General features: G+C 53.1%; 2 protein-coding genes across 2 annotated transcripts in view; both read right to left on the bottom strand.

Moving 5' to 3' along the window:
* Nucleotides 1-10,498, bottom strand: part of LOC126011616 (solute carrier family 2, facilitated glucose transporter member 7-like) — a 14,945-nt gene extending 4,447 nt beyond the window's left edge. Inside the window, exons 1-8 of the mRNA XM_049775439.1 lie at nt 10,437-10,498; nt 10,337-10,388; nt 9,039-9,137; nt 7,393-7,553; nt 4,933-5,057; nt 3,401-3,553; nt 2,230-2,355; nt 1,467-1,654 (exon numbers count right to left, since the gene is read on the bottom strand). Of these exons, the coding sequence (XP_049631396.1) occupies nt 1,467-1,654; nt 2,230-2,355; nt 3,401-3,553; nt 4,933-5,057; nt 7,393-7,553; nt 9,039-9,137; nt 10,337-10,388; nt 10,437-10,498 (966 nt within the window). The remainder of the gene's footprint in view (nt 1-1,466; nt 1,655-2,229; nt 2,356-3,400; nt 3,554-4,932; nt 5,058-7,392; nt 7,554-9,038; nt 9,138-10,336; nt 10,389-10,436) is intronic.
* Nucleotides 10,499-15,372: 4,874 nt separating this feature from the next.
* LOC126011617 (solute carrier family 2, facilitated glucose transporter member 5-like) lies at nt 15,373-26,683 on the bottom strand. Its single transcript, XM_049775440.1, has 12 exons — nt 26,585-26,683; nt 22,195-22,293; nt 21,542-21,702; nt 19,919-20,043; nt 18,416-18,568; nt 17,421-17,546; nt 17,123-17,310; nt 16,924-17,034; nt 16,449-16,550; nt 16,207-16,282; nt 15,681-15,808; nt 15,373-15,576 (listed from the first exon to the last, which is right to left on the bottom strand). The coding sequence occupies exons 1-12, from the start codon at nt 26,681-26,683 to the stop codon at nt 15,373-15,375; spliced, it is 1,572 nt and encodes a 523-aa protein (XP_049631397.1).
* Nucleotides 26,684-27,779: the final 1,096 nt, after the last annotated feature.

Here is a 27,779-nt window from a genome sequence, read left to right on the forward strand (position 1 = left end):
AAATGGGAAGGGCTGAGTCCCGCCCAGGCCCCAGACCAAGCCACAAGCAACCCTGGAGGCCCGGGCCTGGGCAAGGGGCATGGAGGGGATGGGCCAGGGAGGGTAGAGGGACAGAATGGAGAACCAGCCTTGGGGATTTGGTTTTTGGATCACTCCCTGAGGCGCTCAGGGGTTACTCCGGGCTCTGTGCTCAGAAATCGCTGCTGGCAGGCATAGGGGATCATATGGGATGCCAGGATTTGAACCACCGTATGTCCTGGATTTGACTGACTGCATGCAAGGCAAACGTCCTACTGCTGTGCTATCTATTGGGGGGGGGGGCTCTCTGAGATTTAGAGTCTGGTTTTGCTTAAGCTCTTTCAGGGGCTTTGTCCTATTCAAACCAAGGCCCAGGATTTGATCTGTTAGAGGCTGTACAGCACATGAAGACTACAGTAAGGGTGGTGACACATCATGGCTGAACCCTGAACAAACCACTCATGAACTGGATGAGTCTACCGCCCTCTAGTGAGCCCGGGAGCAGATGAGGACAAAGTCAACCCTGCAGCAGCTGAGCGTCCAGTCACAGCTGCTCCACAACCGCCTATACCCAGGTCCACGTCCACAGCGACGCTTCCCACATGGGAATGTCCACTTCCACAGATCTGCCACTGCCCTGACCACGTCCAAAGTCATCTCCAGATCCAGCCCCGCCACGCCCATAGCCAGGTCCACATCCAGCTCTGCTGCACCCATTCCCACAGCCCTGCCTGCCACACAGGCCATGCCCATTCCTTTTTTTCCTTTTTTTTTTTTTTTGGGGGGGGGTAGGTTGGGTCACACCCGACATCAATCAAGGGTTACTCCTGGCTCTATGCTTAGAAATCGCCCCTGGCAGGCACAGGGGACAATATGGGATGCTGGGATTCGAACCACTGACCTTCTGCATGCAAGGTAAACACCTTACTTCCATGCTATCTCTCCGGCCCCAACCATTCCCATTTCTACAGCCCTGTCATACCCCAGCCATGCTCACAGTCGTGTCCATTACCCATAGCCATCCATGTCCATTCCCATATAGTCCCGCCTACAACAGTACCTGCCACACAAGGCCACGCCCACTCATACAGCTCTGCCCTGCCCCCAGCCCTGCCCCTAGCCATGTGCATTACTCAATCAGCCACGCCCATGCCTACAGCCACGCCCACACCAATGCCTGCCACTCACGATCATGCCCACTCCCAATAGCTCCACCCATAACACAAATTCCTGCAGCACAAGGCCACGCCCATTTACAGGCCCCGCCCACATACCTGTCACACAAGGCCACGCCTATTCTCATAGCCCCACCCACAGCAGCACCTGCCACACAAGGCTCCGCCCACCTCACCAATGCCTGTTGCACAAGGCCACGCCCATTGCCAACAGCCCCGCCCACACACTGAAATGCCCACACCCACCCGTGATCGTGACCCCCACCTGCTCACCGCGTTCACCCCTGAGAGCTGCTGGCCAGCCATGAGCACGATGATGGAGACGAGCTGCCAGCGCAGAGCCCTGAAGGTGAAGAGGTTGCACACGGACAGGCGGCCCTCGGCCCGCTCGGCCTGGTCCTCCACGCGCATCTCCTCCAGCTCTGCGCCCACGTCCGAGCAGCCTCGCAGTGTCCGCAGGGCTAAGGGGGAAGGCGACTAGGACACGGCTGCCGGCAGCTTCCCCCGAGTCCCTTCCCTCGGGCCTGAGAGAGGGTTCGGTGGGCTGAGCACACTGCTGGAGGCCCAGCTGGACTCGATCTTCAGCACTGCAGGGTCCCCGGAGCACTGGGGGAGTGACCCCTGAGCTGAGAGGAGCCTTAGCATAGTTGTCCACCCCAGAAAAAGATACCCAGATGGCCTAGCACCCACATAGTCCCTTCTAACTTAACCCTAACCCTAACCCTCTCAGCATTCCCGGCCCTAAGTCCCTCTCCCACTGACCCTCCTCTACCTGACCACAAGGAGAGGTGTCTGGACAAGGTGTAAAGTGGCCAGAAGTGACTGGCTGGTACAATGATAGTGGTAGCTTTTTTTTTTTTGGTGGGGCATACCATACCCAGTATGCTCAGGAGTTACTCCTTGCTCTTAGCTCTTAACTCCTGACGACGCTTGGCAGACCATATGGGATGCCGGGGACTGAACTCTGGACAGCCGCTTGCAAGGCAAATGCCCTCCCTGCTGTGCTATCGTGTGGGCCCAGCCGTAGCTTCTGTACCTTGGCGAGCAGCATCCTCGTCCCCCTTCTGAATCAGGGTGTACCGTGGGCTCTCAGGGAAGAAGGGAAGGGACAGCAGCTGGATCAGAGCCGGGACCCCTGTGAGCGCCAACAGCAGGGGCCAGCCTGCAGGGGAGGAAGCAAGACAGAGTTGGGCACTGACAGGCTAACCTCCCTGTGTCCTCACGAGCCTGAGACAGAGGACAGCTGAGAACTAGCTGCTTGTTCTGAGGCTGAAAATGGTGTGGTTGCTCTAGGGACGGGATTGGGGAGCAGGTGGTGAGCACTGTGGCTTGGAGCCCCTTCTCAAGATCTGGATTAATGGGGTGGCATTGAGATCAAGTAGGAGAACAGGGGGCCAGAGAGATAGCATGGAGGTAAGGCATTTGCCTTTCATGCAGAAGGACAGTGGTTTGAATCCCGGCATCCCATTGGTCTCCTGTGCCTGCCAGGGGCAATTTCTGAGCATAGAGCCAGGAGTAATTCCTGAGCGCTGCCGAGTGTGACCCCCCCAAAAAAAAACACCAAGTAGGGGGACAGAATCTGCACCCCCACCTCCATCCCTATTAGCATAACAGGAACTGAACCGAGACATTTGTCTTAAGCCTTGTATTTCCCAGGAGTTACAGAAAGGCGATGGTGATGGCGAAGATGGTAATGGCGAAGATAATGGGGATATGATGGTGGGGATGAAGTTGTTGGAAGGCAGATGGTAATGGGGCTGACAATGAAGATGTCTATAATCATGAGGAGGAGGATGGAATAATGATGAAGATGAGGAGATGGTGATTATAATAATGGGGGTTATGATGGTGAAGAAGCTGGTGAAACTTATGGCAAGGATGATAGGATTGGCCACACAGCATGATGGTTGAAAGACAGCACACACAAGGTCCCCCTCAGCCGCCACCATCCCCCCTTTCCCCTTTAGAGCATCCCCCACCCCAAGGCGCTGCCATCTTTATCCCCAAGTTGTACTGTGTCCTTCCTCATCATGCACCCAAATGCTCTGGACCTCCACAGGTCAAGGCACCTGTGCCCACCATGCAGCTACCCGGCCCAAAGGTCACTGCTTGTCACATCTAACTGCCCTGGCACAACTCGAACCCAGCTGAGTTGGTGCCTGTGCCTCACGGTGGGCAGTGCCCACCTGACCTCAGGGAGCCCGTACCTGTAGGGTTGCCCAGGAGGGCCTGTAGGCTGAAGATCTGTGCCAAAAAGACTCCCACGATGACAAACACCTCAGTCATTGTTCCCAGGGTGCCACGAAGGTTCTTGGGGGCCAGTTCCCCCAGGTACATGGGGAGGGCACTGTAGGAGATGCCTGGGCAGAGAAATCTAGTCAGGGATCAGAAAAGTAGCCTGACCTGATGACCTGGATTCAATTCAGTTCCTTCTACCCTTCTAGTGATGGCCCCAGGCCCAGTCTCAGGGTGGGAGAGAAATAGTACATCTGATGGTTAGTTTGCACTTTTTTTTTTTTTTTTTTTTGGTTTTTGGGTCACACCCGGCGGTGCTCAGGGGTCACTCCTGGCTGTCTGCTCAGAAATAGCTCCTGGCAGGCATGGGGTACCATATGGGACACTGAGATTCAAACCAACCACCTTTGGTCCTGGATCGGCTGCTTGCAAGGCAAACGCCACTGTGCTATCTCTCCGGGCCCTAGTTTGCACTTTTAAGGGAACCTTCTAGAAATCTCTGTCCCAATTGGAGAGATAGTACAGTGGGTAAGACAGGTGCTTGCCTTGCACACAGCGACCTGGGTTCTATCCCCAGCTTCTCATATGATCCCCTGAGCCCACCAGGAGTAATTCCTGGCACAGAGTCATGGGTAAGCCTTGAGCACTGCAGGTGCAACCCCAAAACAACAACAACAACAACAACAGAAATCTCTGTTCCCAAGGAACCCCTAAAGAGGGATGAGGACCTTCCCAGACTCAAAATAGGCTAAAGGGTCAGTTCCCAGCTGGGTTTGGTTAAAACAAAAACAAAAACGAAACCAAAATAAAAACCTCACTCCCAGTTTTATGCAGTCCTCAAGAAAAGGTGTGCTTTTACGTTTATTTATCTTTCAGCTTGGGGGTCATACCCAGAATGGTGGGAGCTATGCCTGGCTCTATAACTGGGACAGTGTAGTCCTGGGGGCTCAGATCCAGACCTCCTGCTTGCCAAGTCTCTGTTGCAGCCCATTGAACTATATCCTTGGGCCTAAGAGTGCTTTTTATGTTGTTGGGGAGGCCACACCTGAAGGAGCAGGGGACTTTATGGGATGCTAGGGATTGAATCTAGGTTGGGGAGTACAGACAAGCTCCGTACTCGCTGTGCTATCTCCTAGGCCCCTGAGGGTGTCTTTGTAAAACTCCTTTCAGGAGAAAAATTTTGCTCAAAGAAAGAGAGAGTGTGAAGTTTCTAAACCCTGGAAATGGAGTGAGAAGATGCTTCCAGAGAAAAGAAACCCTAGCTTTGGTGGAGAGAAAGGGATGCTGGGGAGTGGATGGGTGTTGGAACTTTGTACCCCTGAAGCCCAACCTGAATAACTTGGTAACTTTGCAATTCACAGTGATTCAATTAAAACAAAAATATTAAAGCCAAAAGCAAGCAGAGGCTCAGAAGACCCGCCCCTGCTCCCAGGCTTGGCCAATAGGAGGGGGATGTCTGTCCCCACCTTGTGTCGTCACATTTGGTATCTGCACCTGCCCTTACCTGCGCAGACTCCCAGCACAACTCGGGAAAAGATGATCAGCTCGAAGGCCTTGGCCACTTTGCTGATGCCCATGAGGATGGCGGGGACAATAGCAAAGATATTGTTGATCAGCAGGGTCCCCTTCCTGCGAGGAGAGAGGGTGGGGGCTGCAGGAGCTCCCCCCGCACACTGACCCCTATCTCCCACCACCCCCCAGACCAGCAGGACCCCAGATTGGGGAGAATGGCAGGAGGGATGGACAGAGAAAGCATGGATCAAGGTGCTGAGAAGTTTTGAGGTCAGGACTGGAGCAAGTTACAGTGGGGAGGGCATTTGCCTTGCATGCAGCCAACCTGGGTTCTATCCCCAGCACCCCATAGGGTCCCTCAAGCCTGCCAGAAGGACCCTGAGTAGGGGGATTTCTGAGCGTAGAGGCAAAAATAATCCTTGAGCATCACCAGCTGTGGCTCCTTTTTAAAATAAAAAAATAAGAAAAGTTTGGGCTCAAAAAAAATAAGGAAAAGAAAAGTTTGGGCTCAGCAGGGTGGTTGGGAGTGGAAGCTCTGGACATCAGCAGTAAGGAGAGGGAAGGGGCTGCCTTCACAGGCAAGGGGCATTGTTACTGGGGGGACCAGCAGCAGTTAGCTGAATGTGGGAAATATTGACTGGGATTTGCAAGGCAAACGCCCTACCTATTGTACTATCGCTGCATCCCTCTAACATTGGATCTTAAAAAGCTCCTAACTCGGGGCTGAAGAGATAGCATAGTGGTATGGTGTTTGCTTTGCACGCAGCCAATCCAGGATGGTTTGAATCCCGGCATCCCATATGGTCCCCAGAGCCTGCCAGGAGCGATTTCTGAGTGCAGAGCCAGGAGTAACCCCTGAGTTTTGTCGGGTGTGACCCAAAAACCAAAACCAAAACCAAATGAAAAGCTCTTAACTCCTTCTCACCCCACTGGAAAACCATGTACCTTGATGAAGGGTTTGTTCCAGCTCTGCCCACAGTTGCCCCAGTACCCACCTCCTGCCCCAAGCTGAGAGGTCACTCTTTCTTATCTGTGTCCCCCTTCTCCATGATCCTGCCTGGGGCAAAAAATTGCAGTTCAAACAGTATAAAAACCATATGTTAGTCTGTTTTGTTTCAGAGAGAAAATTCTGGATCTTAGGCCAGAGTAATAAATAGAGGGGAGGGTATTTGCCATGGATGCAAGCCAACCCAGTTTTGATCCCTGGCATTGCATATGGTCCCCAAGAGTGATTCCTAGGGGCCAGAGCAATAGCACAACAATTTGCCCTACTTACAGCTGACCCAGGTTCAACCCCTGGCATTTGATATGGTCTTTTGGCAGGAGTAATTTTTTTTTTTTTTTTTGGTTTTGGGCCACACCCGGCGGTGCTCAGGGGTTACTCCTGGCTGTCTGTTCAGAAATAGCTCCTGGCAGGCACGGGGGACCATATGGGACACCGGGACTCGAACCAACCACCTTTGGTCCTGGATTGGCTGCTTGCAAGGCAAACGCCGCTGTGCTATCTCTCCTGGCCCAAGGAGTAATTTCTGAGCTCAGGGCCAGGAGTGATCCCTGAGTGCTGCTGGGTGTGGCCAAAAAAAAAAAAAAAAAAAAAAAGAGTGATTCCTGAATGCAGCACAGCCAGGAGTTAGCTCTGTGCTCAACCAGCCAGTCATGGCTTCCAAACAAGTCTTGTTTTCTTCAGCAGGGTTGCCTCAAAACTCACACCCATAGAAGCCAGAGATATAGCAGCACCACTAGGAATGTCCCTTTAGTGCAGAGAGAGTCAGGAATAAGTCCTGAGCACCCATGGGTGTGGCCCAACAAACAAACAAAAACCTCACACCCATAAACTGCCAGCCCAGCCCCTGGGCAGTGAGAGTTCCTAAGGAGGGGGTCAGGTGGAGGTCTCCTGGGCCACACCAAACACAGAGGTCTCTCCCCCTGTACCCTGCTCTCAGCCTTAGTGACTGAGCCCAAATCTCAGGAGCTGCGGCCACCCAGGAAGAAGCAGCTGCTCTGAGCCCTCTTACCCTGGTATCCAGCCCCTTCCATGCCCCATCCACGAACACTGCTGGAGCTGCACCCCAGAAGCAGCCAGCACTTGACTCTAAGGCGCCCCACCTGCACAGTGCAGAGGATGGAGGGAAAGCTGTCCCCATTCAAGTGAAGAGGGAGGAAGTCCCTGGCAATTTGGGACCTCAAGGCCCTGATGCTGGGCTGGGAGGAAAGGCCTCACCTGGCATGGAGTCAACACAGGTTTGATGGCTGGGACTGTGTAGGGTCCCCCAGCACCACCAGGAGTGATCCCTGAGCACAGAGCCAGGCGTCAGCCCTGAGCACTGCCTTGAATAGCCTCAATAAAAGTAGCAAAACAAATACCCTGATGTCTGAGGCGAAGTGGGGATTAGATCTCCTATTCCTGATCTCCGGGGTCCCCCTGGATGGCGGTCAAGAGCCTCTGCCTTACCTGCCACATTTGTCAACCATTGGGCCAACCATCAGCGCTCCCAGGAAGCCACCGAGAGGGAACATGGACACGGTGCAAGACCACAGGAGCAGCAAGTGATCCTCTTCCAAGCCGATTCCGTGGCGCTCAAAGTAAGTGTCGTTATAAAAGGACTTGAAGACCTGGAAGACACAGTCCTGCTTGCCAGGGACACAGAAAATCCAGGAGACCACAAACAATATTCTTAGAGTACAGGGAACGGTTTCCGACAATGTGTGTACCTCACCCTCTGAGCTATCGCTGCCTGAGAATTTTTTGATTTAGACCCACACCTGGCAGTGCTCAGGAGTTACTCCTGACTCTACACTCAGGAATCACTCTTGATGAGGTTTGGGGGACCGACCATATGGGATGCCAGGGATGGAAGCTAGGTCGGCTAGCTAAGTGCAAGGCAAGTAAGTGTCTTACCTGCTGGATTTACTATCTCACCAGCCCATACCTAAGAATTATTTTTGGTGGTGCTAGAGGTTACTCTAGGCTCTGCACTCAGGAATCACTCTAAGTGGGTTTGGGGGGACCCTATGGGATGCCAGGGACTGAACTCGGGTTAGCCAGGTGCAAGGCAAACACCCTTCCCACTGTGCTATCGCTCAGTGGTTTTTGGGTTTTTGGTTTTTGGGCCACACCCGGCGTTGCTCAGGGGTTACTCCTGGCTGTCTGCTCAGAAATAGCTCCTGGCAGGCACGGGGGACCATATGGGACACCGGGATTTGAACCAACCACCTTTGGTCCTGCTTGCAAGGCAAACGCCGCTGTGCTATCTCTCCGGGCCCAGCCTGAGAAATTTTAAAGGTAGCTGTGGGGCAGGGTGGGGTGAGATGAGGAGCTAGAGGACATGGGCAGCTGCAGGTCCGTGGGATCCGGTGACGCTGAAACACGAAGAAAAGGTGGTGCAGGGATGGTCAGTAAGATGCAATGAACCCATGCAGTGAGCAATGTGCACAGCTCCCTCTGCTGGAGGATCCTCAAATCAAGTGGGAGGGAAAGAAGTCTGTGGTCTGGAATGGTCTTCCAGCAAGTAGGGAGCTCACCTTATGCGAAGTTGACCCCAGTGAACCCAGGCAGCACCAAGTGTGATTTCTGAATGCACAGCCAGGAATCACTCCTGAACTCACCCCTGAGCATTTGGGTGTGGCCCAAGCGCATCCCTACACACACACACACACACACACACACACACACACACACACACACACACACACGTAGCAGGTAAGAGTGATGTAGATCTTAAAAGCAGAGTGGAATACCGCCCTCTCAGGAATGAGAAGGTCACAGAGTCCTACCCTTTGCCCTTTCAGAAACTTCCTATGCTAGGTACTTCTTTAACTTCTCATCCTGATTCCTGACCTGTAGAAGCCTAACTTGCTCCTCATATCTCTGTTCAACATGTTCAAATTACACACCTGTGTGGGATAACTTTGTCAAAAAACTGTCTCAGCCCTTTTCCCCTCTACCCCCACTTTCTCTTTCTTGCATATCACTATTTATTTGCTCTGGGAGGCCATACAACCAATATGGTGGTCTCCACTGGGCAAGATGGCAGCCCCACTTGACAAGATGGCAGCCTCCACTGGGTAAGAAGGAGGCCGCTTTCACCTGGAGCCCACCTTGTGTGGCGTGTTGACCACGGAGATGTTGTACCCATACTGGAAAGCCGAACCAAAGGATGCGCTCAGTGTAGCCAGCACCAGTGTGGGTTGCAAGCCCTGTGGGAGATGAGGTCTATAGTCAGGAACTCTAGAGGGTGAGACCCAGTACCCCAGAAGTAGGATGGAGCCAATGGAAGCAGAGGTCACTGAAGCCAATTGAGGTTCATGGCAAGTGGAGGGGTGGGTGGCTGCCTGGAGAACTGGTCCTAGGTTGGGGGAGTTGGCCAGAGGTTGGGGCCGTGAATGTCACTGTTTCCCACTTCTCACTGGCTTCCTGCTTTCTGGGGAACTACTTCTGAGAACCTCCCATGCCTGGCCCTGGATGAGGGGTAGTGAATAAGTGGGGGCCTTGTACTACCCTGGGGAAGTCCAAAACAGAAAGAAATAAGGCAAACAGAAGAAATCCAAATATGGAGCTGTTATAAGCCATCAAGGAGAATTGGGGCTACAAGATCTGGGGGTTGTCAGAAGTGCTTTTTTGGGGAGTGGGGTTGAGATGGGGTGTGAGTGTGTGAGCTATGTTGGAGGTGTGTGTGTAGTGTGTGTGTGGGTTGGGGTTCGTGTAGTTCTAAGGAGTGAAGGGGTTAAGGGTCTGCCCAAGAAGGCTCCTCCCAGCTAAGTCCTGAGCCCTGGAGGCTGCCCCAGAGTGGGCTGGGAACTGGGTTTCCACCGTGACTACCAGAGGGTTCTTGATGTGTGGGGGTGCATAGTGGGGTGATATCCCAGGATCTTGGGATGCCTGAGCAGGGCTGTGACTATAGAATATTAGCTGTGAGGGGCTGGAGCACTAGGATAAGGACATTTGCCTTGCCCACAGTCAACCCAGGTTTGATGCCTGGCATCACATATGGTCTACTGAGCACTGCCAGGAGTAATTCCTGAGTGAAGAGTGAAGAGTAACCCCTGAGCAACCCAAAACCAAAATGGTTTGGTGTGACCCCCAAACCAAAATAAAATAAAAAGAATGTTAGCTGTGCACTGACCCCACCTTCATCAGCTGCTGACCCCTAAGACTCTCCACCCAGTGATGAAAAGCTGGAGCTGGAGACACTGGGAACTGGGGGTACAGTACGGGCTGTAAGGAGACAGCATATTCATTGTGCTGTGCTGTGCTTTCTTCCCTGGGAGACCCTCAATAGAGTGGGCAGTGGTTCTCCCCTCTTGCTAACAGCATTTCTAGAACTTTCCCTGCCCAGGCAGCACCCCCCTCGCCAGGCGGGAAAGAACAGTGACAATCCCCTGGACTTGGCACTTACCCCTTCCCGGGGAGGGGTGTGCCGAGGAGTCTCCCTCTCTTTGGTCTCCATCCTTGGGGGAGAAACAGCTGTGCTGGGCCGGTACCACCTGTGTCCTCACCCCACTGCAGGTGCCAGTGTGACTTTGACCTGCGGCCTCTGGACCCACAGCTCTAGGAGCATGATTCCCTTGCATGTGTCAGTAAGATAAGTCCCTTGCACGACAGGGTTTCGATCTGCCTCTGCCCCACCCCAGAACAGAGCACACCCCGAATGCCCCGAAGTGCCAGGTGGAGAAGGTACACTTGCTGTTTGTCTCCATAAGTGCAGTTTGGAGCCTGACTAAGCTACCTGTGAGGTGCTCCCAGGTGTTCTGTCTCAGAGCTTCTTCCACACATGTGGAAGGGGAGAAAGAGCATCCTAGATGGTTCCCAAGACACACACCAGGCTTAGTTGGGGCAGCAGGCAGGGCGCTTTGCCTTAGATGCGGCTGACCCAGATTTAACCCCTGACATCACATATGGTCCCCCAACCTGGCCAGAAGTGATCCCTGAGCACAGAACCAGGAGTAAGCATTGAGCACTGCCAGGTGTGTCCCCAAAACAAGAACAATAATGAAGATGACTTCAGGCCAAGGAGATACTAGGGGGCCCAGATAGCAGAGCCCACAGGGGCCCCAAGAATGAACCAATGGCAGCTCGTCTCTGCAGCCTGGACTCCCACCACGGAGGTTTGCTCAGGTGCTCTGTTCTCTGATGCCCCTTCTTCCTTCTCAGCCTTGGAGCGGAGGGGTTAATTGTTGGCGAAAGCACAGTCCTTCCCCTCAGGAATCTTGGGTGGGCACCAGCACCTTCTCAGCTGACAGCCAGGGAGGAACTGTATGGCTCTCTATTTTGGGGGGGGCCACACCTGGTGGTACTCAAGTGTACTTCTGGCTCTGCACTCAAAAATCACTCCTGGGGGGGCCAGAGAGATAGCATGGAGGTAGGGAGTTTGCCTTGCATGCAGAAGGACAGTGGTTCGAATCCTGGCATTTCATATGGTCCCCTGAGCCTGCCAGGAGCGATTTCTGAGTGTAGAGCCAGGAGTAACCCCTGAGCACTGCCGTGTGCGACCCAAAAACAAGCAAAAAAGAAAAAAGAAATCACTCCTGGGATGCCGGGATTGAACTGGGTTGGTCTTAAGCAAGCAAATGCCTTACCTGATGTGCTATCTCTCCCTCAGCTCTTTTTTTTTGGGGGGGGGGTCACACCCGGCAGTGCTCAGGGGTTACTCCTGGCTGTGTGCTCAGAAATAGTTCCTGGCAGGCACGGGGGACCATATGGGACACCGGGATTCGAACCAACCACCTTTGGTCCTGGATTGGCTGCTTGCAAGGCAAACGCCGCTGTGCTATCTCTCCGGGCCCTCCCTCAGCTCTTTATTCTACTTAAAATGTTCCAGGTTAGGGGCTGAAGGGCAACTGCCTTACACACAGCCGACCCAGGATGAAAGGTGGTTTGGAATGGTGGTTCAATTCCTGGCGTCCCATATGGTCCCCCGTGCCTGCCAGGAGCGATTTCTGAGCACAGAGCTAGGAGTAATCCCTGAGCGCTGCTGGGTGTGACCCCAAACCAAAAATAAACAAAAATGTGCCAGGTTGGGTCAAAGCTATAGCACAGTGGGGATGGCATTTGCCTGCATGCATCTGGCCTGGGTTTGATCTCTACCATCCTATATGGTCTCACAGCCTGCCAGAAGTGATTTCTATGCCATAGCTAGGAGTAACCCCTGTAGTCCAAAAACTAAAACCAAAACCAAACAAATGAAAAATGCTTCAGGTCGTGACCTTCAGGCACCCCAGCTCTGAGCCTCCCACCCCAGGCAAAGACCTGGTGCCTCACTACTCCATCCCTGGGGCCACTCAGGGGGACCTAGGGGGATACACTGCATCTTGCAGGGGGGATCCCCCTCCTCCCTGTTGCTTGCCCCTCTCTTTTGACTAGAAGACTCTGAACTGCTCTGACCACTGATGGCTCTCGGCCACCTCAGATCTAGGGATGCCCTTTCTCCAGATGCCTATTCTGGCCGCCAGTAAACTGTGGGAAACACACACCCATATTTCTACAAGTTTGTTGCAGGCGACTTATGTGAAGTGGGGTGATAAAAGCAAGAAGGGCGTCTCTGTCCACCTCTCTTTCCTCCTGAGACACCTCTATCCCCCGGAGGAAAACCTGGGAAATCTAGGCAGGTGTGGTCCCAAAACCAAACCAAAACAAAACAAAACAATTTCAGGAGACAAGTAGTGAAACAAAAGCAGTTTTATTTAGAGATCATGAGGAAGATGGAGCTGGAGCAATAGCACGGGAGGTAAGGTGTTTGCCTTGCACTCAGCTAACACATATGGTCCCCCGAGCTTGCCAGGAGTGATTTCTAAGTGTAGAGTCTGGAATAACCCTTGAGTGCTGCCAGATGTGCCGCCCCCCCCCCCCAAATGATCATGAGGAAAGGAGAGTAAGGTATTTGAGGAAGGGGGAAGGGGGTACAAGAGGTAGGGGACGTGCCTTGTGGCCAAGACTTGCATGTGGCCAATTCAGGTTCAACCCTCTGAGCCAACCAGAGGTAATCTCTGAGCACTGCCAGGTGTGGCCCAAAACAAAAAACAAAAACTAAATAGAAAACGTAGGCTTCTCCAGAGGCAGAGTGGAATCTATATCTCAAGGGGAGATGGTGCGGTGGGGGTGGGAGGCTGCCCCTAGCAGCCCCCTCTTGCCTTTGCTGTTGGCTTTATTGGTTCCCTCCCCAGCTGCCCCACGTGGGGCTTCCTGCCTAGAAGAGTCTGTTGATATGACATTGTCAGAGGAAAGAACTGGAAAACTTTCCTGTCTGTCTTCAAATCCTTATCACAAGCTTTTGTGCCTGTGGAGGGCCTCTCTCTCTGGGAGGCTCTAGCCTTCTCCAGTGGATTCTGGCACCAGAGTTATCAAACCTCAGTTCCTGTGTCCACAAGATACCCAGCAATAATGCCTTTCACTGCCTTCAGGGATCCAGTAACTTCTTTCAATCCCATCTTGTTTTCATTAGTCTCAAAACCTCTCAGTCAGGGGTCTTCCTATCTATCCCCTGCTTTCCCTGTGGTGTGTGTTGATCCCCTTACTGACAAGCCACCAGCTTTCTCCACCTCAGTCTAAACATTTTCTGCTCTTTCCAGACTCCAACTCAACAGGTTAGATGTTCTCCCTGCTTCCTTTCCTCTCAGAAAACAGCAGGAATCTCTGACACCTCACAGGGCACCCGACAGGTCCCCAAATCCTCCCACATTCTCAGTGGGACCCCAGGGTCCTCCTCTGCCTTCCAAGTGTCTTATCGGGGCTAGAGAGATAGCACAGTGATAAGGCGTTTGCCTTAGACACAGAAGGACGGTGGTTCAAATCCCGGCATCCCATATGGTCCCCCGAGCCTGCCAGGAGCGATTTCTGAGCATAGAGCCAGGAGTAACATAGAGCCAGGAGTAACCCCTGAGCGTTGCTGGGTGTGACCCAAAATAACAAAAAACCAGAGTGTCTTATCCAGCTGTTTTTTTGTTTGTTTGTTTGTTTGGGGGGCCAGGGGTTACTCCTGGCTCTGTGCTCAGAAATCGCTCCTGGCAGGCACGGGGGACCATACAGGATGCTGTGATTCAAACCATCCTTGGTCCTGGGTCGGCTGCTTGCAAGGCAAACGCCCTATAGCTGTGCTATCTCTCTGGCTCCTTATCCAGCTTTCGACTGCCCACATTCTCTGCCCTGTGCCCAGGATCTTGGGGACCACTTGGAGAATGGTTTTAAGGTTCTGGGTCCTTCAATAGGGTCTAATCCGGCTTCACTGGTCTGGTCCTGCTGCCTCCACCTCTTGCAAAGCGGGTCAGGGCTTCCCAGCCTCTGCAGTTGTTTACACCTGGATTCTTCCCAGCTTCCCATTCTGAGAGCTCTGGACCGCATGGCCTCTGTGAGGTCGAGGCCAACTTCCAGCCTTTCCACCCGTCCCTTGGTACCAACAGTGTTCCTTTGCTGTCTCGTGACTTCCAGGGGGCTACCTGCAGCATTATCTCTGGCTACTGGGGTCCTCACTGCCCCGGCTTTTAGCCCCACCATCCTGCCTGACCCCCAACTCTCCTCCCTGATAGGGCTCCTCATATTCCTTTCCCCACGTCCCTCAAACTTTCCTCCCTGCACCTTTGCTGTACCCCTCTTCTCTTGCAACCCCAAGAAAACTAGTGTGCTGAAGGGTCCTCTTTCCCTCCTCCCACCCCAGTGCTCAATAAAATCCCACAGTCATGGCCCAAAATGCAACGGGCCACAGCTCAGCATCCACAAACCATTTTCAGAGTCTGAGGCCTCTTCCAGGCCTGGTTCATAAGTCAATCATCCCCTCCTTGCCCTGCAGGGGCTGATTGTGTGTGTGTGTGTGTGTGTGTGTGTGTGTGTGTGTGTGTGTGTGTGTGTGGCGGAGCAGCATTGCCCAGACTGACCCGGCGTGGTGTGGAGTGATCAGTTTTATTGTGACCAAGGTAAAGCCATCATCATCCCTAACCAAACAGTCGGGGTTTAATTCTCCAAGCCAGTGGGCATCTCCATAAGGGCCTACACACACCCCAGCTTCCTGGGCCCTGTGACTGAGACTCCAGCCCTTTCCAGAACAGTTTTTGGTGAAAGGGGGGGACTGGAGACTGGCTTCCTACAGCACACACTCTGACCTTGGACATGGGAACCAGGGGAACGTTTGATACTTGATCCCTTGCACTCAGGAATCACTCCTGGCTGGTTCGGGGACCATTTGGGATGCTGGGGATTGAACCTAGGTCAGCCATGTGCAAGGCAAACGTCCTCCCCTCTGTGCTATGGTCCAGCCCCAGAACATCTGATTCCTTAACCCTTCACTTAAGCCCCTGGCTGTGACCATATTTGCTGCGTGAACAGCTCCAGCCCTTTGGGTCCAGTTGCATCCAGCTGCTGTTCCCAAGGCCTGGTCTTATGTTCCATCTGGGGAAAGCCAGGGCAGGGAGCACCGCTCAGCCTGGCTCCAGGGGCCGCTCCTGCTCAGCTCCTGGACAACTCAGTAGTGGGAGGCAGATCTGTGAGCTCCTTGCCTGGTTGAACTTCTGGCTTGTTCTTCTTGCTGAATATCTCGTTGATCTCCACGAAGGTCTTGCCCTTAGTCTCGGGGAGGATGAGGCAGATGTAGATGGTGGTGATGAGGCACACGCAGGCGAAGATGATGAAGCTGTAAGGGCCGAGGGAGAACTGCGGGGGGCATGGGAGTGTGGGGAGTGGGGTACAGTCAGTGCTAGAGCCATTGCGCCCTGCCCCTGCCCGGTCCTGTGAAGGCTGACGCTGTCCACGCTCACCTGGATGAAGGGGAAGACGAGGCCCACAGAGAAGTTGGACAGCCAGTGGACTGTGCCCCCCACCATGAAGGCGGACGCACGGGAGGACTGTAGGAAGGTCTCGGTGATAATCAGTGGGGGGATAGGACCTGTGTAGGAAAGGGGGTGCTGTCTTCAGGGATACACAGTCCCCTAGGACCCAGAGCCCCAGCCCCACGTGGGGTGCCGTGGCATGTGGTCCCTCAGGTCTGCGTCTTTCAGCAGGGAAGCTATGGGCAGGGCACTCGGGGTGAACCTCCCCTAAGCCCATCCTCCCTCAGATCATCACTGAGGAGGTTCATGTATTCATCCCTTGCACATGGTTATGGCCACACACAGGACTCAGCACCTCAGGGGTGACTCTCAGACATCCCTTCTCCTCCCCATTTGATCCCAGATTGTACCATATCTGGCAGCATTTGATGTCCAGAGTTGGACAGTGCAGAGGAAGGAGCTAGAAAAGCCCAGAACCTTCTGGAACCTTCTAGAACTGCTTCTGGATACATACTGGGCCCGAGGGCATGTCCCACGACGTAGGAGAGAACGCAGACGATGCTGAGGTAGGGCATCCAGGAGACTATATCCTGCAGGGACAAGGGGTGACTATCCAGCCAGGCAGGTAGGTAGATACCCCAGAGGGTCAGTCACACCACCCATGTCAGCTGGCAGTGGGATCTCAGAAAGGCAGGGAGGGTGGGGGGGGTCACAGAGCGGCATCCTAGGGTTTGAGTGAGGCCAACCCCTTCTCACCTGCAGGACCAGCGCAGCCGTGAGCACACAGCAGGCCCCACCACACAGCAGGAAGCCCAGAAGGAGCAGGATTCGCCTTCCCAGCAGCTCCACTACGAACACCTGGGGCAAGAGCATGAGGGAAGAGCTCAGGAGCTGGCAGGGCACCTCAAACCCCACAGAACCTCTCTGAGGAGCAGCTGTGAGGAGAGCTGAGTTCCACCCTCTCAGCCCTGTGGGACACCCCAGGCCATGTCCTTGAACAGGACCCTCAGACTGCTCCAGAAGGTTTTAACTGCCAGAGCCTAGCTAGAGAAGTTTCTAGAACAGGGGCTGTTCCCTGCCCATCCCCCCATGACAGGACATCATCTGAGGAGAATCTAGAGCTAGAGATGTGGGGGGGTCCAGGAGCGAAGCAGTGTAGATCCCACTCCTCCCTCAGCCAGGTCCTCCCCAGCCTGTCCACAAGACGCCGCGACGCGGGCCAGACACTCACGGAGACCAAGGTGGCCACCATGTTAATGGCACCTGTGCCCACTGTCACATACTGGATGTGGTCTGGCTGCACGCCCGTGATCCCGTAGATCTGGTTTGCATAGTAGTAGATCTGGAAGGCAAAGCCCAGGATTTGAGGGGCTGTGGGCTGGAACCCCTGCACTTGGCCAGTGGTGACTGGCCGGCTCCGAGCCCCGTACCGCGTTCACTCCTGACAGCTGCTGGCCGGCCATGAGAATGATGATGGATATGAGCTGCCAGCGCATGGAGCGCGTGACGAAGAGCTTCCACACCGACACAAAGCCTGCGGCCTTCTGTGCGTCCTCCTCCTGCCGTATCTCCTCCAGTTCATCCTCCACATCCTTCCAGTTCCGCAGCCGCTGCAGAGCTGGGGGGGTGTGGTGGGGCGCAAGGCAGTCAAGGGGGGAGGCCTTCCAGGGCTCTGTGCACCCCTGGGTGGGGAAGGGGGATGCACAAGGCAAGGCCGGTGGGTTGTACCATATCTGGCAGCGTTTGTGTCTTTCTTCTGAATCAGCAGGTAGCGGGGGCTCTCTGGAAATAAGGGCAGCAGAAGTACCTGCAGGATGGCTGGCAGGGCCGTGATGCCCACGAGGAGGGGCCATTCTGCAAGGAAGCCAAAAATCATGGCGCCCAAGGCACCCACTACTTCACACGACCCAGCTCAGGACGCACACCCGTTTATACCGCCCAGCTCACACCACACAGCTCAAACTTACCAACTCATACCACCCAACTCACACCACCCACTAGCTACCAGCCAACTCACACTACCCAGCAGCTCACACCCATTTAGCTGTTGCAACCCCAAAGGGTCTCCTGGCTCTGGCCCTCGTTCCCCACCATGGAAACTTCCCATTGGAAAATCCAGACCCCAGTGCAGGCTGACCCCCCCACCCTCCACTCTGCTGCCTTCCTACTGTAATTGTCCCCCTGCACGTACACCTCAAGCCTCTCTTATTTTAGGAGTTTTGGGCCCACCTGGCCATGCTCAGGGCTCCCGACTCTCCTGTTGGTGCTCAGGGGACCATGTGGAATGATGGGGATCAAATCCAGGGTGTGCCGGGTGCAAAGCAAGTGCCCTCCCTGCTGCACTATGGCTCTGGCCCCTGTAGGGTTAATCCCAGATGCTGGCAGCCTGGGCAGAGGCCACCAAGCTAGGTCACTACCTGTCCCCACTCCTGTCCCACCAGTGCATCCGGCACCCACAGCAGCAGCAGCAGCAGGGTCATGACTGTTTGGAGGACAACACAAGATACCTCAAGCTCGCCCTTTTTTGTTTTATTTTGTTTTGGGGCCACACCCAGCGGTGCTCAGGGGTTACTCCTGGCTCTTTGTTCAGAAATTGCTCCTGGCAGGCTCAGGGGGCCATATAAGATCCCAGGGATCGAATCCTGGTCCGTCCTGGGTTGGCAGCATGCAAGGCAAAACTATACTGCAAAACTATACTGCTCTGGCCTTTATCCCACACTCACGTTCATTGTTCCCCAGAATGAATCTGAGGCCGAAGATCTGGGCCATGAGGATGCCGATGGTGATGAAGAGCTGGGGCAACAGCGAAAGGGCCCCCCTTAGGTTTCTGGATGCCAGCTCCCCTAAGTACATAGGGACAACATTGGAAGAGATTCCTAGGGTAGAAGAGGGAAAGAAAAACACCATCAGGAGTAAAAGGTGCCTGTAGGGCTAAGCTGTGTCTCAAACCACTGCTCACAATCCCTTGGGCTGGCGGGTGCTTCTACGAGCTGTGAAGGTGTCAGCGCAGGCTTGGGGCCCAATCTCGTTTCCAGACAGGGGCAGGGAGAGAAAGTGGCCTGGCCCAAGTGGATTGTGCCGCCTGGCACAATGGGCCTGTTTGCTCCAAGATCTTCCTGACTCTCCTCTCACTCCTGCTGAGTCTGTCAACAGACCAGGCTCTGCCCACAAGCTTCCCCTTCCGAGACTCTTATGTGGCACAACCAGCAAAGCCCAAGGACTGGCCTGGCATGTCGTCAGCAGCTGCTTTGATTCATCAGTAAAGACTGAATCTGGGGTCAGAGCAATAGCACAGCAAGGAGGGTGCTTGCCTTGCATATGGCCAACCTGAGTTCGATCCCCGACATCCTAAAGGGTTCTCCGAGCCTGTCAGGAGTGATTTCTTTATTTTTTTTTTTTATTTTGGCTTTTGGGTCACACCTGGCAGCGCTCAGGGGTTACTCCTGGCTCTGCACTCAGAAATCACCCCTGGCAAGCCAGGGAACCTTATGGGATGCCAGGGAATTAAGCCGGGTCCCTCTACCACTATGCTAGCTCTCCAGCCCTTCCAGGAGTGATTTCTGAGGGCAGAGCCAGGAGTAATCCCTGAGGGACACCAGGTGGCCCCAAATAAACAAATCAAACAAACAGAAAAAGATGGAATATAAGAAACCACTCAGTAATGAATCACTGCCTTGGGTTAGGCTTTCTGGTTGATGCTAGGGATTCCAACCTGGGGCCTTACACATGTGAGGCATGTGTTCCTCTGGTTGAGTCACAGCCAGGCCCTGGTCATCCAAGAGATTATTCTATGGAAACCTGGATCCTTTAAGAAGTGGGGGGAATGTGGGGCCAGAGCAATAGCACAGCAGGGAGTGCATTTTGCCTTGCACACGGCCAACCTGGGTTCAATCCCCAGCACCCCATATGGTCCTCCAGAGCCTGCCAGAAATGACTTCTGAGCCAGGAGTAACCCCTGAGCATAGCTGGGTATGGCCCCCAAAACAAAACAAAAACAAACAAAGAAATCACTCTTGGCAGGTTTCGGGGTGGCATATAGAATGCTAGACATGGAACCTGGGTCAGCCATGTGCAAAATCCTCTCTGCTGTGGTATCACTCTGGCCCCTCACCCATCGGTTTGGATTGAGGGTGGAGAAGCATAGCCCAAACCACCCAGAGGTACTCCTTCCCTCAACCCCCAGCTGCCTCCTGAGCTCCCACCTGGCTCTGAATGGCACCATTTACCTGCACAAATGCCCACCAGGAATCTGCCCACGATGATCATCTCGTAAGAGCCGGCACGCCTGCTGAGGCCCATGAGGAAGGCGGCCACAATGGAGAACATGTTGTTCAGTAGCAGGGTTCCTTTCCTGTGTGGGGCAGAGCACTGTGGGTGGAGCACCCAAGCCTCCCACAGTCCCCCTGAGCACTGACAGTGAGGCACTGCCGCTTCCTGCAAGCTTCCCAGAATTCAGTGGCCTTTGCTACCAGTTCAAACTCTCCAAAGGAGCCTCCCTAGACCTTCATCCTTGGAAGTGACCCAGTACATGGGACAGAAAAAAGCATTTGAAAACGTCACTCAAGGTGGGTTTCTGTAGTCTTTTAGGGTCTTAGGGGGCTATATTTGGTGATGCTCAGGGGTTACTCCTGGTTCTACACTCAGGAATCACTCCTATAGTTCATCCATATGGATGCTGGGGATTGAACCCGTGTTAGCCACATGCAAGGCAAACGCCCTCCCCTCTGTACCATTGCTCCAGTCCCATCAGGGCTCAATCTTAGCAGCACTCAGGGGTCATTCCAGGTGGGGTTCTGGGGTTCATAAGATGCTAGAGGTTGAACCAAGGTCATCTTCATCCAAGGCAAAAGTAGCTTAATGGCTCCGGGTTAGCATTTAACAAACCCTCTGGTCCTACTGAGGGATTGTTTTAAAGAATGAAAATACTTTGAAGTCGGGCCCAGAGAGATAGCACAGTGGCGTTTGCCTTGCAAGCAGCTGATCCAGAACCAAAGGTGGTTCCCATATGATCCCCCGTGCCTGCCAGGAGCTATTTCTGAGCAGACAGCCAGGAGTAACCCCTGAGCACCGCCGGGTGTGGCCCAAAAACCAAAAGAAAATACTTTGAAGTGCCCTCTCTGCTATACTCTTTCTGTCTCAGGAGACCCCACTTCTAGCTCTAAGGCCAGGTTCTAAACACCCCAGATTGTGATTTTCCAATGAGCACATCCAAGGACAGAAACCACTGCAGTGGATATGAGCTTTACTTTTTTTTTGTTTTGTTTTTGGGTCAGACCCGGAAGCGCTCTGGGGTTACGACTATGCTCAGAAATCGCTCCTGACAGGTTCAGGGGACCATATGGGATGCCAAAAATCAAACCACCAACCTTCTGCATGCAAGGCAAATGCCTTACCTCCATGCTGTCTCTCCGGCCCCTACTTTTTAAATTTTATTTAGATTTTTGGTTTCTATGCCACACCCAGCAGTGCTCAGGAGTTACTACTGGCAGGCTCTGGAGAACCATAGGGGATGCCAGGGATCAAACCCGGGTCTGTCAGCTGTGTGTAAAGCAAACGCTCTACTGCTGTGCTATCACTCTGGCCCTGATTGAACAAATTTTTAAAAATGTGTTATTGTTTTGATTTTAGGGCCATACTCAGCCATGCTCAGGGCTTACTGAAATCACTCCTAGCAGTGCTCATGTCTCCCTTTGAGGTGCTGAGGATCAAACCTGGGCCTGTAGCGTGCAAGGCAAACCCCATCCATCCCCACTATAAGCCCCTGGACATGAGCCTGAAATCCAGAATAAAGCTTTGAGGGAGGCTGAGAATCCCAGAACCGAAGTGGCTAAACATCCACTTCCCCTCACCTGCCGAACTTATTGACGAAAGGGCCGACCAGGAAGGAGCCGAAGAGGCCCCCTAAAGGGAACATGGACACGGAGAGGGACCACAGCAGCCTGACCATTGACTCGCTCAGGAACTCGCCCTTCCTCTCATAGTAGGTCTGGTTATAGAAGTTCTGCATATCCTGGAACCAAACGGAGGGCAGGGCCATGGTCATTGGGGCTGGCCTTGCGGGGACCAGTGAGTGCCCAAGCATGCAGGTCACCCACGGGCGGACAAGGGCTCTGCTTTTCCACTGGGGGCCACATCCAGGGGTGCAGCTAATCAGTGTTGGGGTCACACTAGAGCCATCAGACTCTCCATCCAGACTCTATGCACGGAGGTCAGCAGCGGTGCAGTGGGGAGGCCAGTCCCTGGGGATTCTCCTCTGAACCCCCTGCAGGCCAGGAGCCCCCTCTGGGCCATGTTCTCCTCCAAATTGCGGACCTGCCTTCGAGAGACCCCTTGGGTCACAGCTGTGCATACCAGGGTGTGATCCTGCCTCTTCCTTGGAAGCACCACTATGTGGACCCCTGCCAGGGAACATGTGGGCACAGCCGCCCCTTTTTTCCTCCCCTCACCATGCACACACACCACCCCATTTCTTGGTGGCCAGGTGCAGGTGAGCGGGCCCTACCTTAGTAGGTGCATCAATGACAGCCACGTTGTAGCCATACTGGAAGGATGAGCCGAAGGCAGCCACCAGGGAGGTCACCAAGAGCACTGGAGTCAGCTTCTGCAGCCGGAGGAGAGCCAGGTACCCAAGTCAGGTAGCCATCTCTAGAAGCCCCTCCCTGCAGCTGTCACCCCCTATAATTCATCCAGTTATTTCTGGCCAAGAATCCCCAGGTAGGAGAGTCACAGACGAAAATGAAAGGACAGTTGCTTCTCTTTTGTTTTGTTTGTGTTTCTTTTTTGGGTCATACCCAATGGTGCTCAGGGGTTTCTCCTGACTCTGCGCTCATAATTTGGTCCTGGCAGGCTCGGGGGAGTATATGGGATGCTGGGGATCGAACCAGGGTCCATCCTGGGTCAGCTGTGTGCAAGGCAAACACCCTACCGCTGTGCTATAACTCTGGCTCGAGACCGCTGCTTCTGAGACAAACGAGGGCTGCAAAGAGCACAGAGGTGAAGGAGCTGGCCCTGTAGGTGGCCAAACCAGGGTGGGTCCCCTGCACCCCATATGGTCTACCTGACCCCTGCCAGGAGTGATCTCTGAGCACTGTTCAAAAACCAAAATCTCTATTGAGATTCTTAAACTTATGGTGCCTGACATCACACAATTTCTCAAGCCAAGAGTGACCCCTGAGAACCACCGGAAGAACCCAAAAAAACACGAGGGGAACTGAGGAAAGAAGTGGGTGGAAGGGAAGAGAGAGAGACAGAGAGAGAAGGGGAGCAAATGGGGTGACTGGCATCACTGGTAAATGTCCTTCAACCCGAGCTTTTCCCTAACAGGCAGATGGCATGACAACCATAGATTTCTGAGACCCCTAAATACATTCTGTGACAATATGCCCCCAAGGACATATACCCCACTTGAGGACATGGGGCTGTCACCTTGAGATCCTTTGTGACCAGGAGATTCATAAGTGACAGGGGAAAATGCAGGAAGTGGAAGTGTGGAGTTTTACTCTGAGGACTGCTGATGTTGGGGATTTGCCCATTGCCATGTCTAGCTTCAGTTCCTCCCCCAAATGAGGTACAGCACCCCCAATCAATGCCTCTGCAGAAGGAAGGAGAGAGAGAGAGAGAGAGAGAGAGAGAGAGAGAGAGAGAGAGAGAGAGAGAGAGAGAGAGAGAGAGAAGGAAAGAGAAAATGAAAGGAAAAAGGAAAGGACAGATGTAAACATTGATTTTAGGAGGCTGGAGCAATAGCACATTGCAGCAGCCAATCCAAGACTGATGGTGGTTTGAATCCCAGCATCAATTATGATACCCCATGCCAGGAGAGATTTCTCTTTTTTGTTTGTTTTGTTTTGTTTTTGGGCCACACCGAGTGACACTCAGAGGTTACTCCTGGCTCTGCCCTTAGAAATTGTTCCTGGCTTGGGGGACCATCTGAGATGCCGGGAGATCGAACTGTGGTCCATCCTAGGCTAGCGTGGGCAAGGCAGGTTTCTTACCGCTTGCACCACAGCTCCGGCCCCAACCAGGATTGATTCTTTTTTTTTTTCTTTTTGTTTTTGGGGCCACACCCATTTGATGATCAGGGGTTACTCCTGGCTAAACGCTCAGAAATTGCCCTGGCTTGGGGGGGGACCATATGGGACGCCGGGGGATTGAACCGCGGTCCTTCCTTGGCTAGCGCTTGCAAGGCAGACACCTTACCTCTAGCGCCACCTCACTGGCCCCTACAACCAGGATTGATTTCTGAGTACAGATCCAGAAGTAACTACTGAGCGCTGCTGGGCATGACCCAAAAATACAAAACAAACAAACAAACAAAAACCCCAGACAACTCTTTAACAAATATTTGCTCCCAGGGCAATAAGATAGCAGGTTTCTTTCTTTTATTTTATTTATTTATTTATTGGATTTTTGGGTCATACTTGGCAGCGTTCAGGGGTTCCTCCTGGTTCTAAGCTCAGAAATCGCTCCTGGCAGGTTTGGGGGACCATATGAGATGCCGGGATTCGAACCACCATCCTTCTGTATGCAAGGCAAATGCCTTACCTCCATGTTATCTATCCAGCCCCAAGATAGTAGGTTCCTTCCTTCCTCCTTCCTTCCTTTTTTTTTTTGTTTTTTGGTTTTTGGTTTTGGGGGTCACACCTGGCGATGCTTCAGGGATTACTACTGGCTCTTAGCAGGCTCAGGGGACCATATGGTATGCCTGGAATTGAAAGGCAATTGAAAGGCAAACTCACTACCAATGTGCTAGAGCCAGGAGTAACCCCTGAGTATTGCCAAGTATGGTCCATAAACACACAAACAAAAACCAAAATAGGGGTGTTGAGTCTGGAAAAGAGGTGACTTTTGGTTTTGGGGTGTAACCTTTTAACTTTAGATTTCAGTGTGTAACTTTTGATATTTTGACATAGCATGTTCTTAGTTTTAATAGGAATAGTGATTTCTTAGTGATAAATGGGATTTTAACTTTAGTCATAGTCTGCAATTTCAAGGTAAGAAAGCCTAGACCGGGCTGGAGAGATAGCATGAGTTAGGGCGTTTGCCTTGCATGCAAAAGGATGGTGGTTCGAATCCCAGCATCCCATATGGTCCCCCGAGCCTGCTGGGAGCGATTTCTGAGCATAGAGCTAGGAGTGACCCCTGAGCACTGCTGGGTGTGACCCAAAAACAAAATAAATAAGTAAATAAACCCCCACACAAACTTCATTCATGTGAAATGCTTAGAACCTGCCTGGGGGTATGCCTGGGGGTATTTTTGTTTTTGGATCATACCCAGAGTGCTCAGGGTTGACTCCTGGCTCTATGCTCAGATATCTCTCCAGGTAGGGATCAAGAACACTTTAATCCTACATTAGCTCTCAGCCTCTTCATTCATTCCTCTTCCCCAACCCGATTTTCTTTTTGACACCCTCCCCACCTCCCCTATGGTTCCAGTCCCTCAGTCCCCTTTTATAGATGAGTAATATAAGTCCAAAAATCTCCTAGAGGGCCCGGAGCAATGGCGCAAGCAGTAGGGCGTTTGCCTTGCATGCCCTAACTTAGTCCCTTATGGTCCCCCAAGCCAGGAGTGATTTCCAAGTGCAGAGCCAGAAATAATCCCTGAGCACCACTGGGTATGGCCCAAAAAAGCAAAAATAAAAATAAAATATGGGGCCGGAGAGATAGCATGGAGGTAAGGTGTTTGCCTTGCATGCAGAAGGTCAGTGGTTTGAATCCTGGCATCCCATATGGTCCCCTGAGCCTGCCAGGTGCGATTTCTGATCATAGAGCCTGGAATAACTCCTGAGTGCTGCTGGGTGTGGCCCAAAAAACAAAACAAACAAAAAAATAAAATTAAAGTGAATAAATCAAAGCAAGCCCAGTCTTAACCCAAGATAATTGGGAATAGGGAAGAAATACCAATTTGCACAGTCCCCTCCCAGATAGAAGCTGTTGCGATGAATGCGAATACCTGTAGACTCCTTAAAAAGTGTGACTAGGGGCCAGCGAGGTGGCGCTAGAGGTAAGGTGTCTGCCTTGCAAGCACTAGCCAGAAAAAGGACTGGTTCATCCCCTGGCGTCCCATATGGTCCCCCACCTCCCCCCCACCCCATATAGTCCTCCCCAAGCCAGGGGCAATTTCTGAGCACTTAGGTGGGAGTAACCGGGTGTGGCCGAAGAAAAAAAAAAAAAAAGAAACTTCCTGGGGCCGGAGAGATAGCGTGGAGGTGGAGGTAAGGCGTTTGCCTTTCATGCAGAAGGTCATCGGTTCAAATCCCAGTGTCCCATATAGTCCCCTGTGTCTGCCAGGAGCAATTTCTGAGCATGGAGCCAGGAGTAAGCTCTGAGCACTGCGGGTGTGACCCAAAAACCACACATAACCCATAGGGTTATTCTTCACAAAGCACTACTGGGAGTAATTCCTAATCCTGGTGCTAGGAGCAGCCGCTGAGCACTCCTGGGTTCGGCCCCAAATTAAAAACATCCCCCAACAATGTGTGAGGACAACCTTTGGGTCCCTTCCATTCGATGCCAGAGAATTTCCCAGTGATTGTCTAACTCTAAATATCTTTCAAACAGAGGCTGGAGTGATAGCACAGTGGGAGGGCATTTGTCTTGCACGCAGCCAACCCCAGACGGTCGCTGGTTCGATTCCTGGCATCCCATATGGCCTCCCTCACCCACCCCCCACCCCCACCCCCCACCCACCCCACCCACCCACCCCCGAGCCTGCCAGGAGAGATTTCTGAGCAGAGAGCCAGGAGTAACCCCTGAGCACTGCCGGTTGTGACCCAAAAATCAAAAACAAAATAAATGTCTTTCAATTAATTCCTCCTGCAGTCCTTAGAAAAAGTCTAGCTGTTGGAAGTACTAGAGGGAGTTCGTCTGCAAAATCCCCACATCCCCAGCCTCACCGGAGGTCCCTCGGAGGACGGCTCACTTACCCCCTTTCTTTGTCCTGCATCCTGCTCTGGATCTGGCTTGGGTTCAGGAACCTTCTCCTGGGCTTCCATGCTGGCTCCGCAAATGCCTCCAAGCGATGCAAAAAGCTAGAAACTGGTCGGAGAGAAGCACCTAGGCTGCACTTTGATCACCCCAAGGAGCAGCTAATTGCAATTTTATGGTAGGCAGAGGTCTGTCCGACCTTTCAGGCCTCCTTTGAAACCGAACACCTGAAGCTGAGCACAGGAAGCAGGACCGCCCCCTGCCCAATGGCAGACCCCAGCCTTCCTCAAAGGAGGGTCTGAGAAGCTTCCGGAAGCTCAGGGGGAAAAGATGGGGAAGTAATTTCGGTCACCAACACTTGGCCAGCCAGAAGCTGCAGCTGGCACTGCCCTGCATCCTGGAGACAAGTGACAGGGGTGAGAAGCCAAGTGGCCACCAGACCCAAATATTCCCCCCCAAATAATATGACCCTTTTGTAGGGAACTGGGAACAGCCTGCCAAGTTGTTTTTGGGCTCATCCTCCCTGGTGCCAGGGCAACAAATACTCCCGACCTGCTTAACTGCCAGGGAGGGAAAGTGAGTCAGAGCCACCGTGAGGCCCTGTTGTGCTGGGCACGTGCTCCAGGGCTGCAGGAGCCTGATTAAGTGGCAAACTCAGGGAGCAAAGTCCGGCTTGGCCCTCAGGGTGCATCTTTCCAGGGCACTTTCCCTGACCCACAGGGCTGATGGGGACAGTCCAGCCAATGTCAGTCTTGCCCTCCCTATTCCCCAGGTGAACAGGAAGTGCAGCCAGCCCAGGAAGGGGGACCTGGGCCTGGGGCCAGGCTGTGAGGATGATGAGGCAAAATGGGGTCCATGATAGGGGTATGTGGTGTGGCAGATGGAATCTGTGGTCTGAAGAGAGAAAAGAAAGAGGGAGAGAAGGAGGGAGGGAAGAAGGGAAGAAGGAAGAGACAGAGAGACAGAGACAGAGAGACAGAGACAGAGAGACAGAGAGAGACAGAGAGATTGAGATTCCTGTGTCACCAAGGGAGGACTGACATTTCCTTCCATCAAAGCCATTTATTGTCCTTTTTCTTCTGGGTCACAGATCTCACATAGTCACTTCCTTTGAAGGTCTGGCAAGACCAGACCAGTGCCCCAATTATTTCCAGGCAGGACTTG

Source organism: Suncus etruscus, chromosome 6, assembly GCF_024139225.1.
Source record: "Suncus etruscus isolate mSunEtr1 chromosome 6, mSunEtr1.pri.cur, whole genome shotgun sequence".
NCBI classification, from domain to species: Eukaryota; Metazoa; Chordata; class Mammalia; order Eulipotyphla; family Soricidae; genus Suncus; species Suncus etruscus.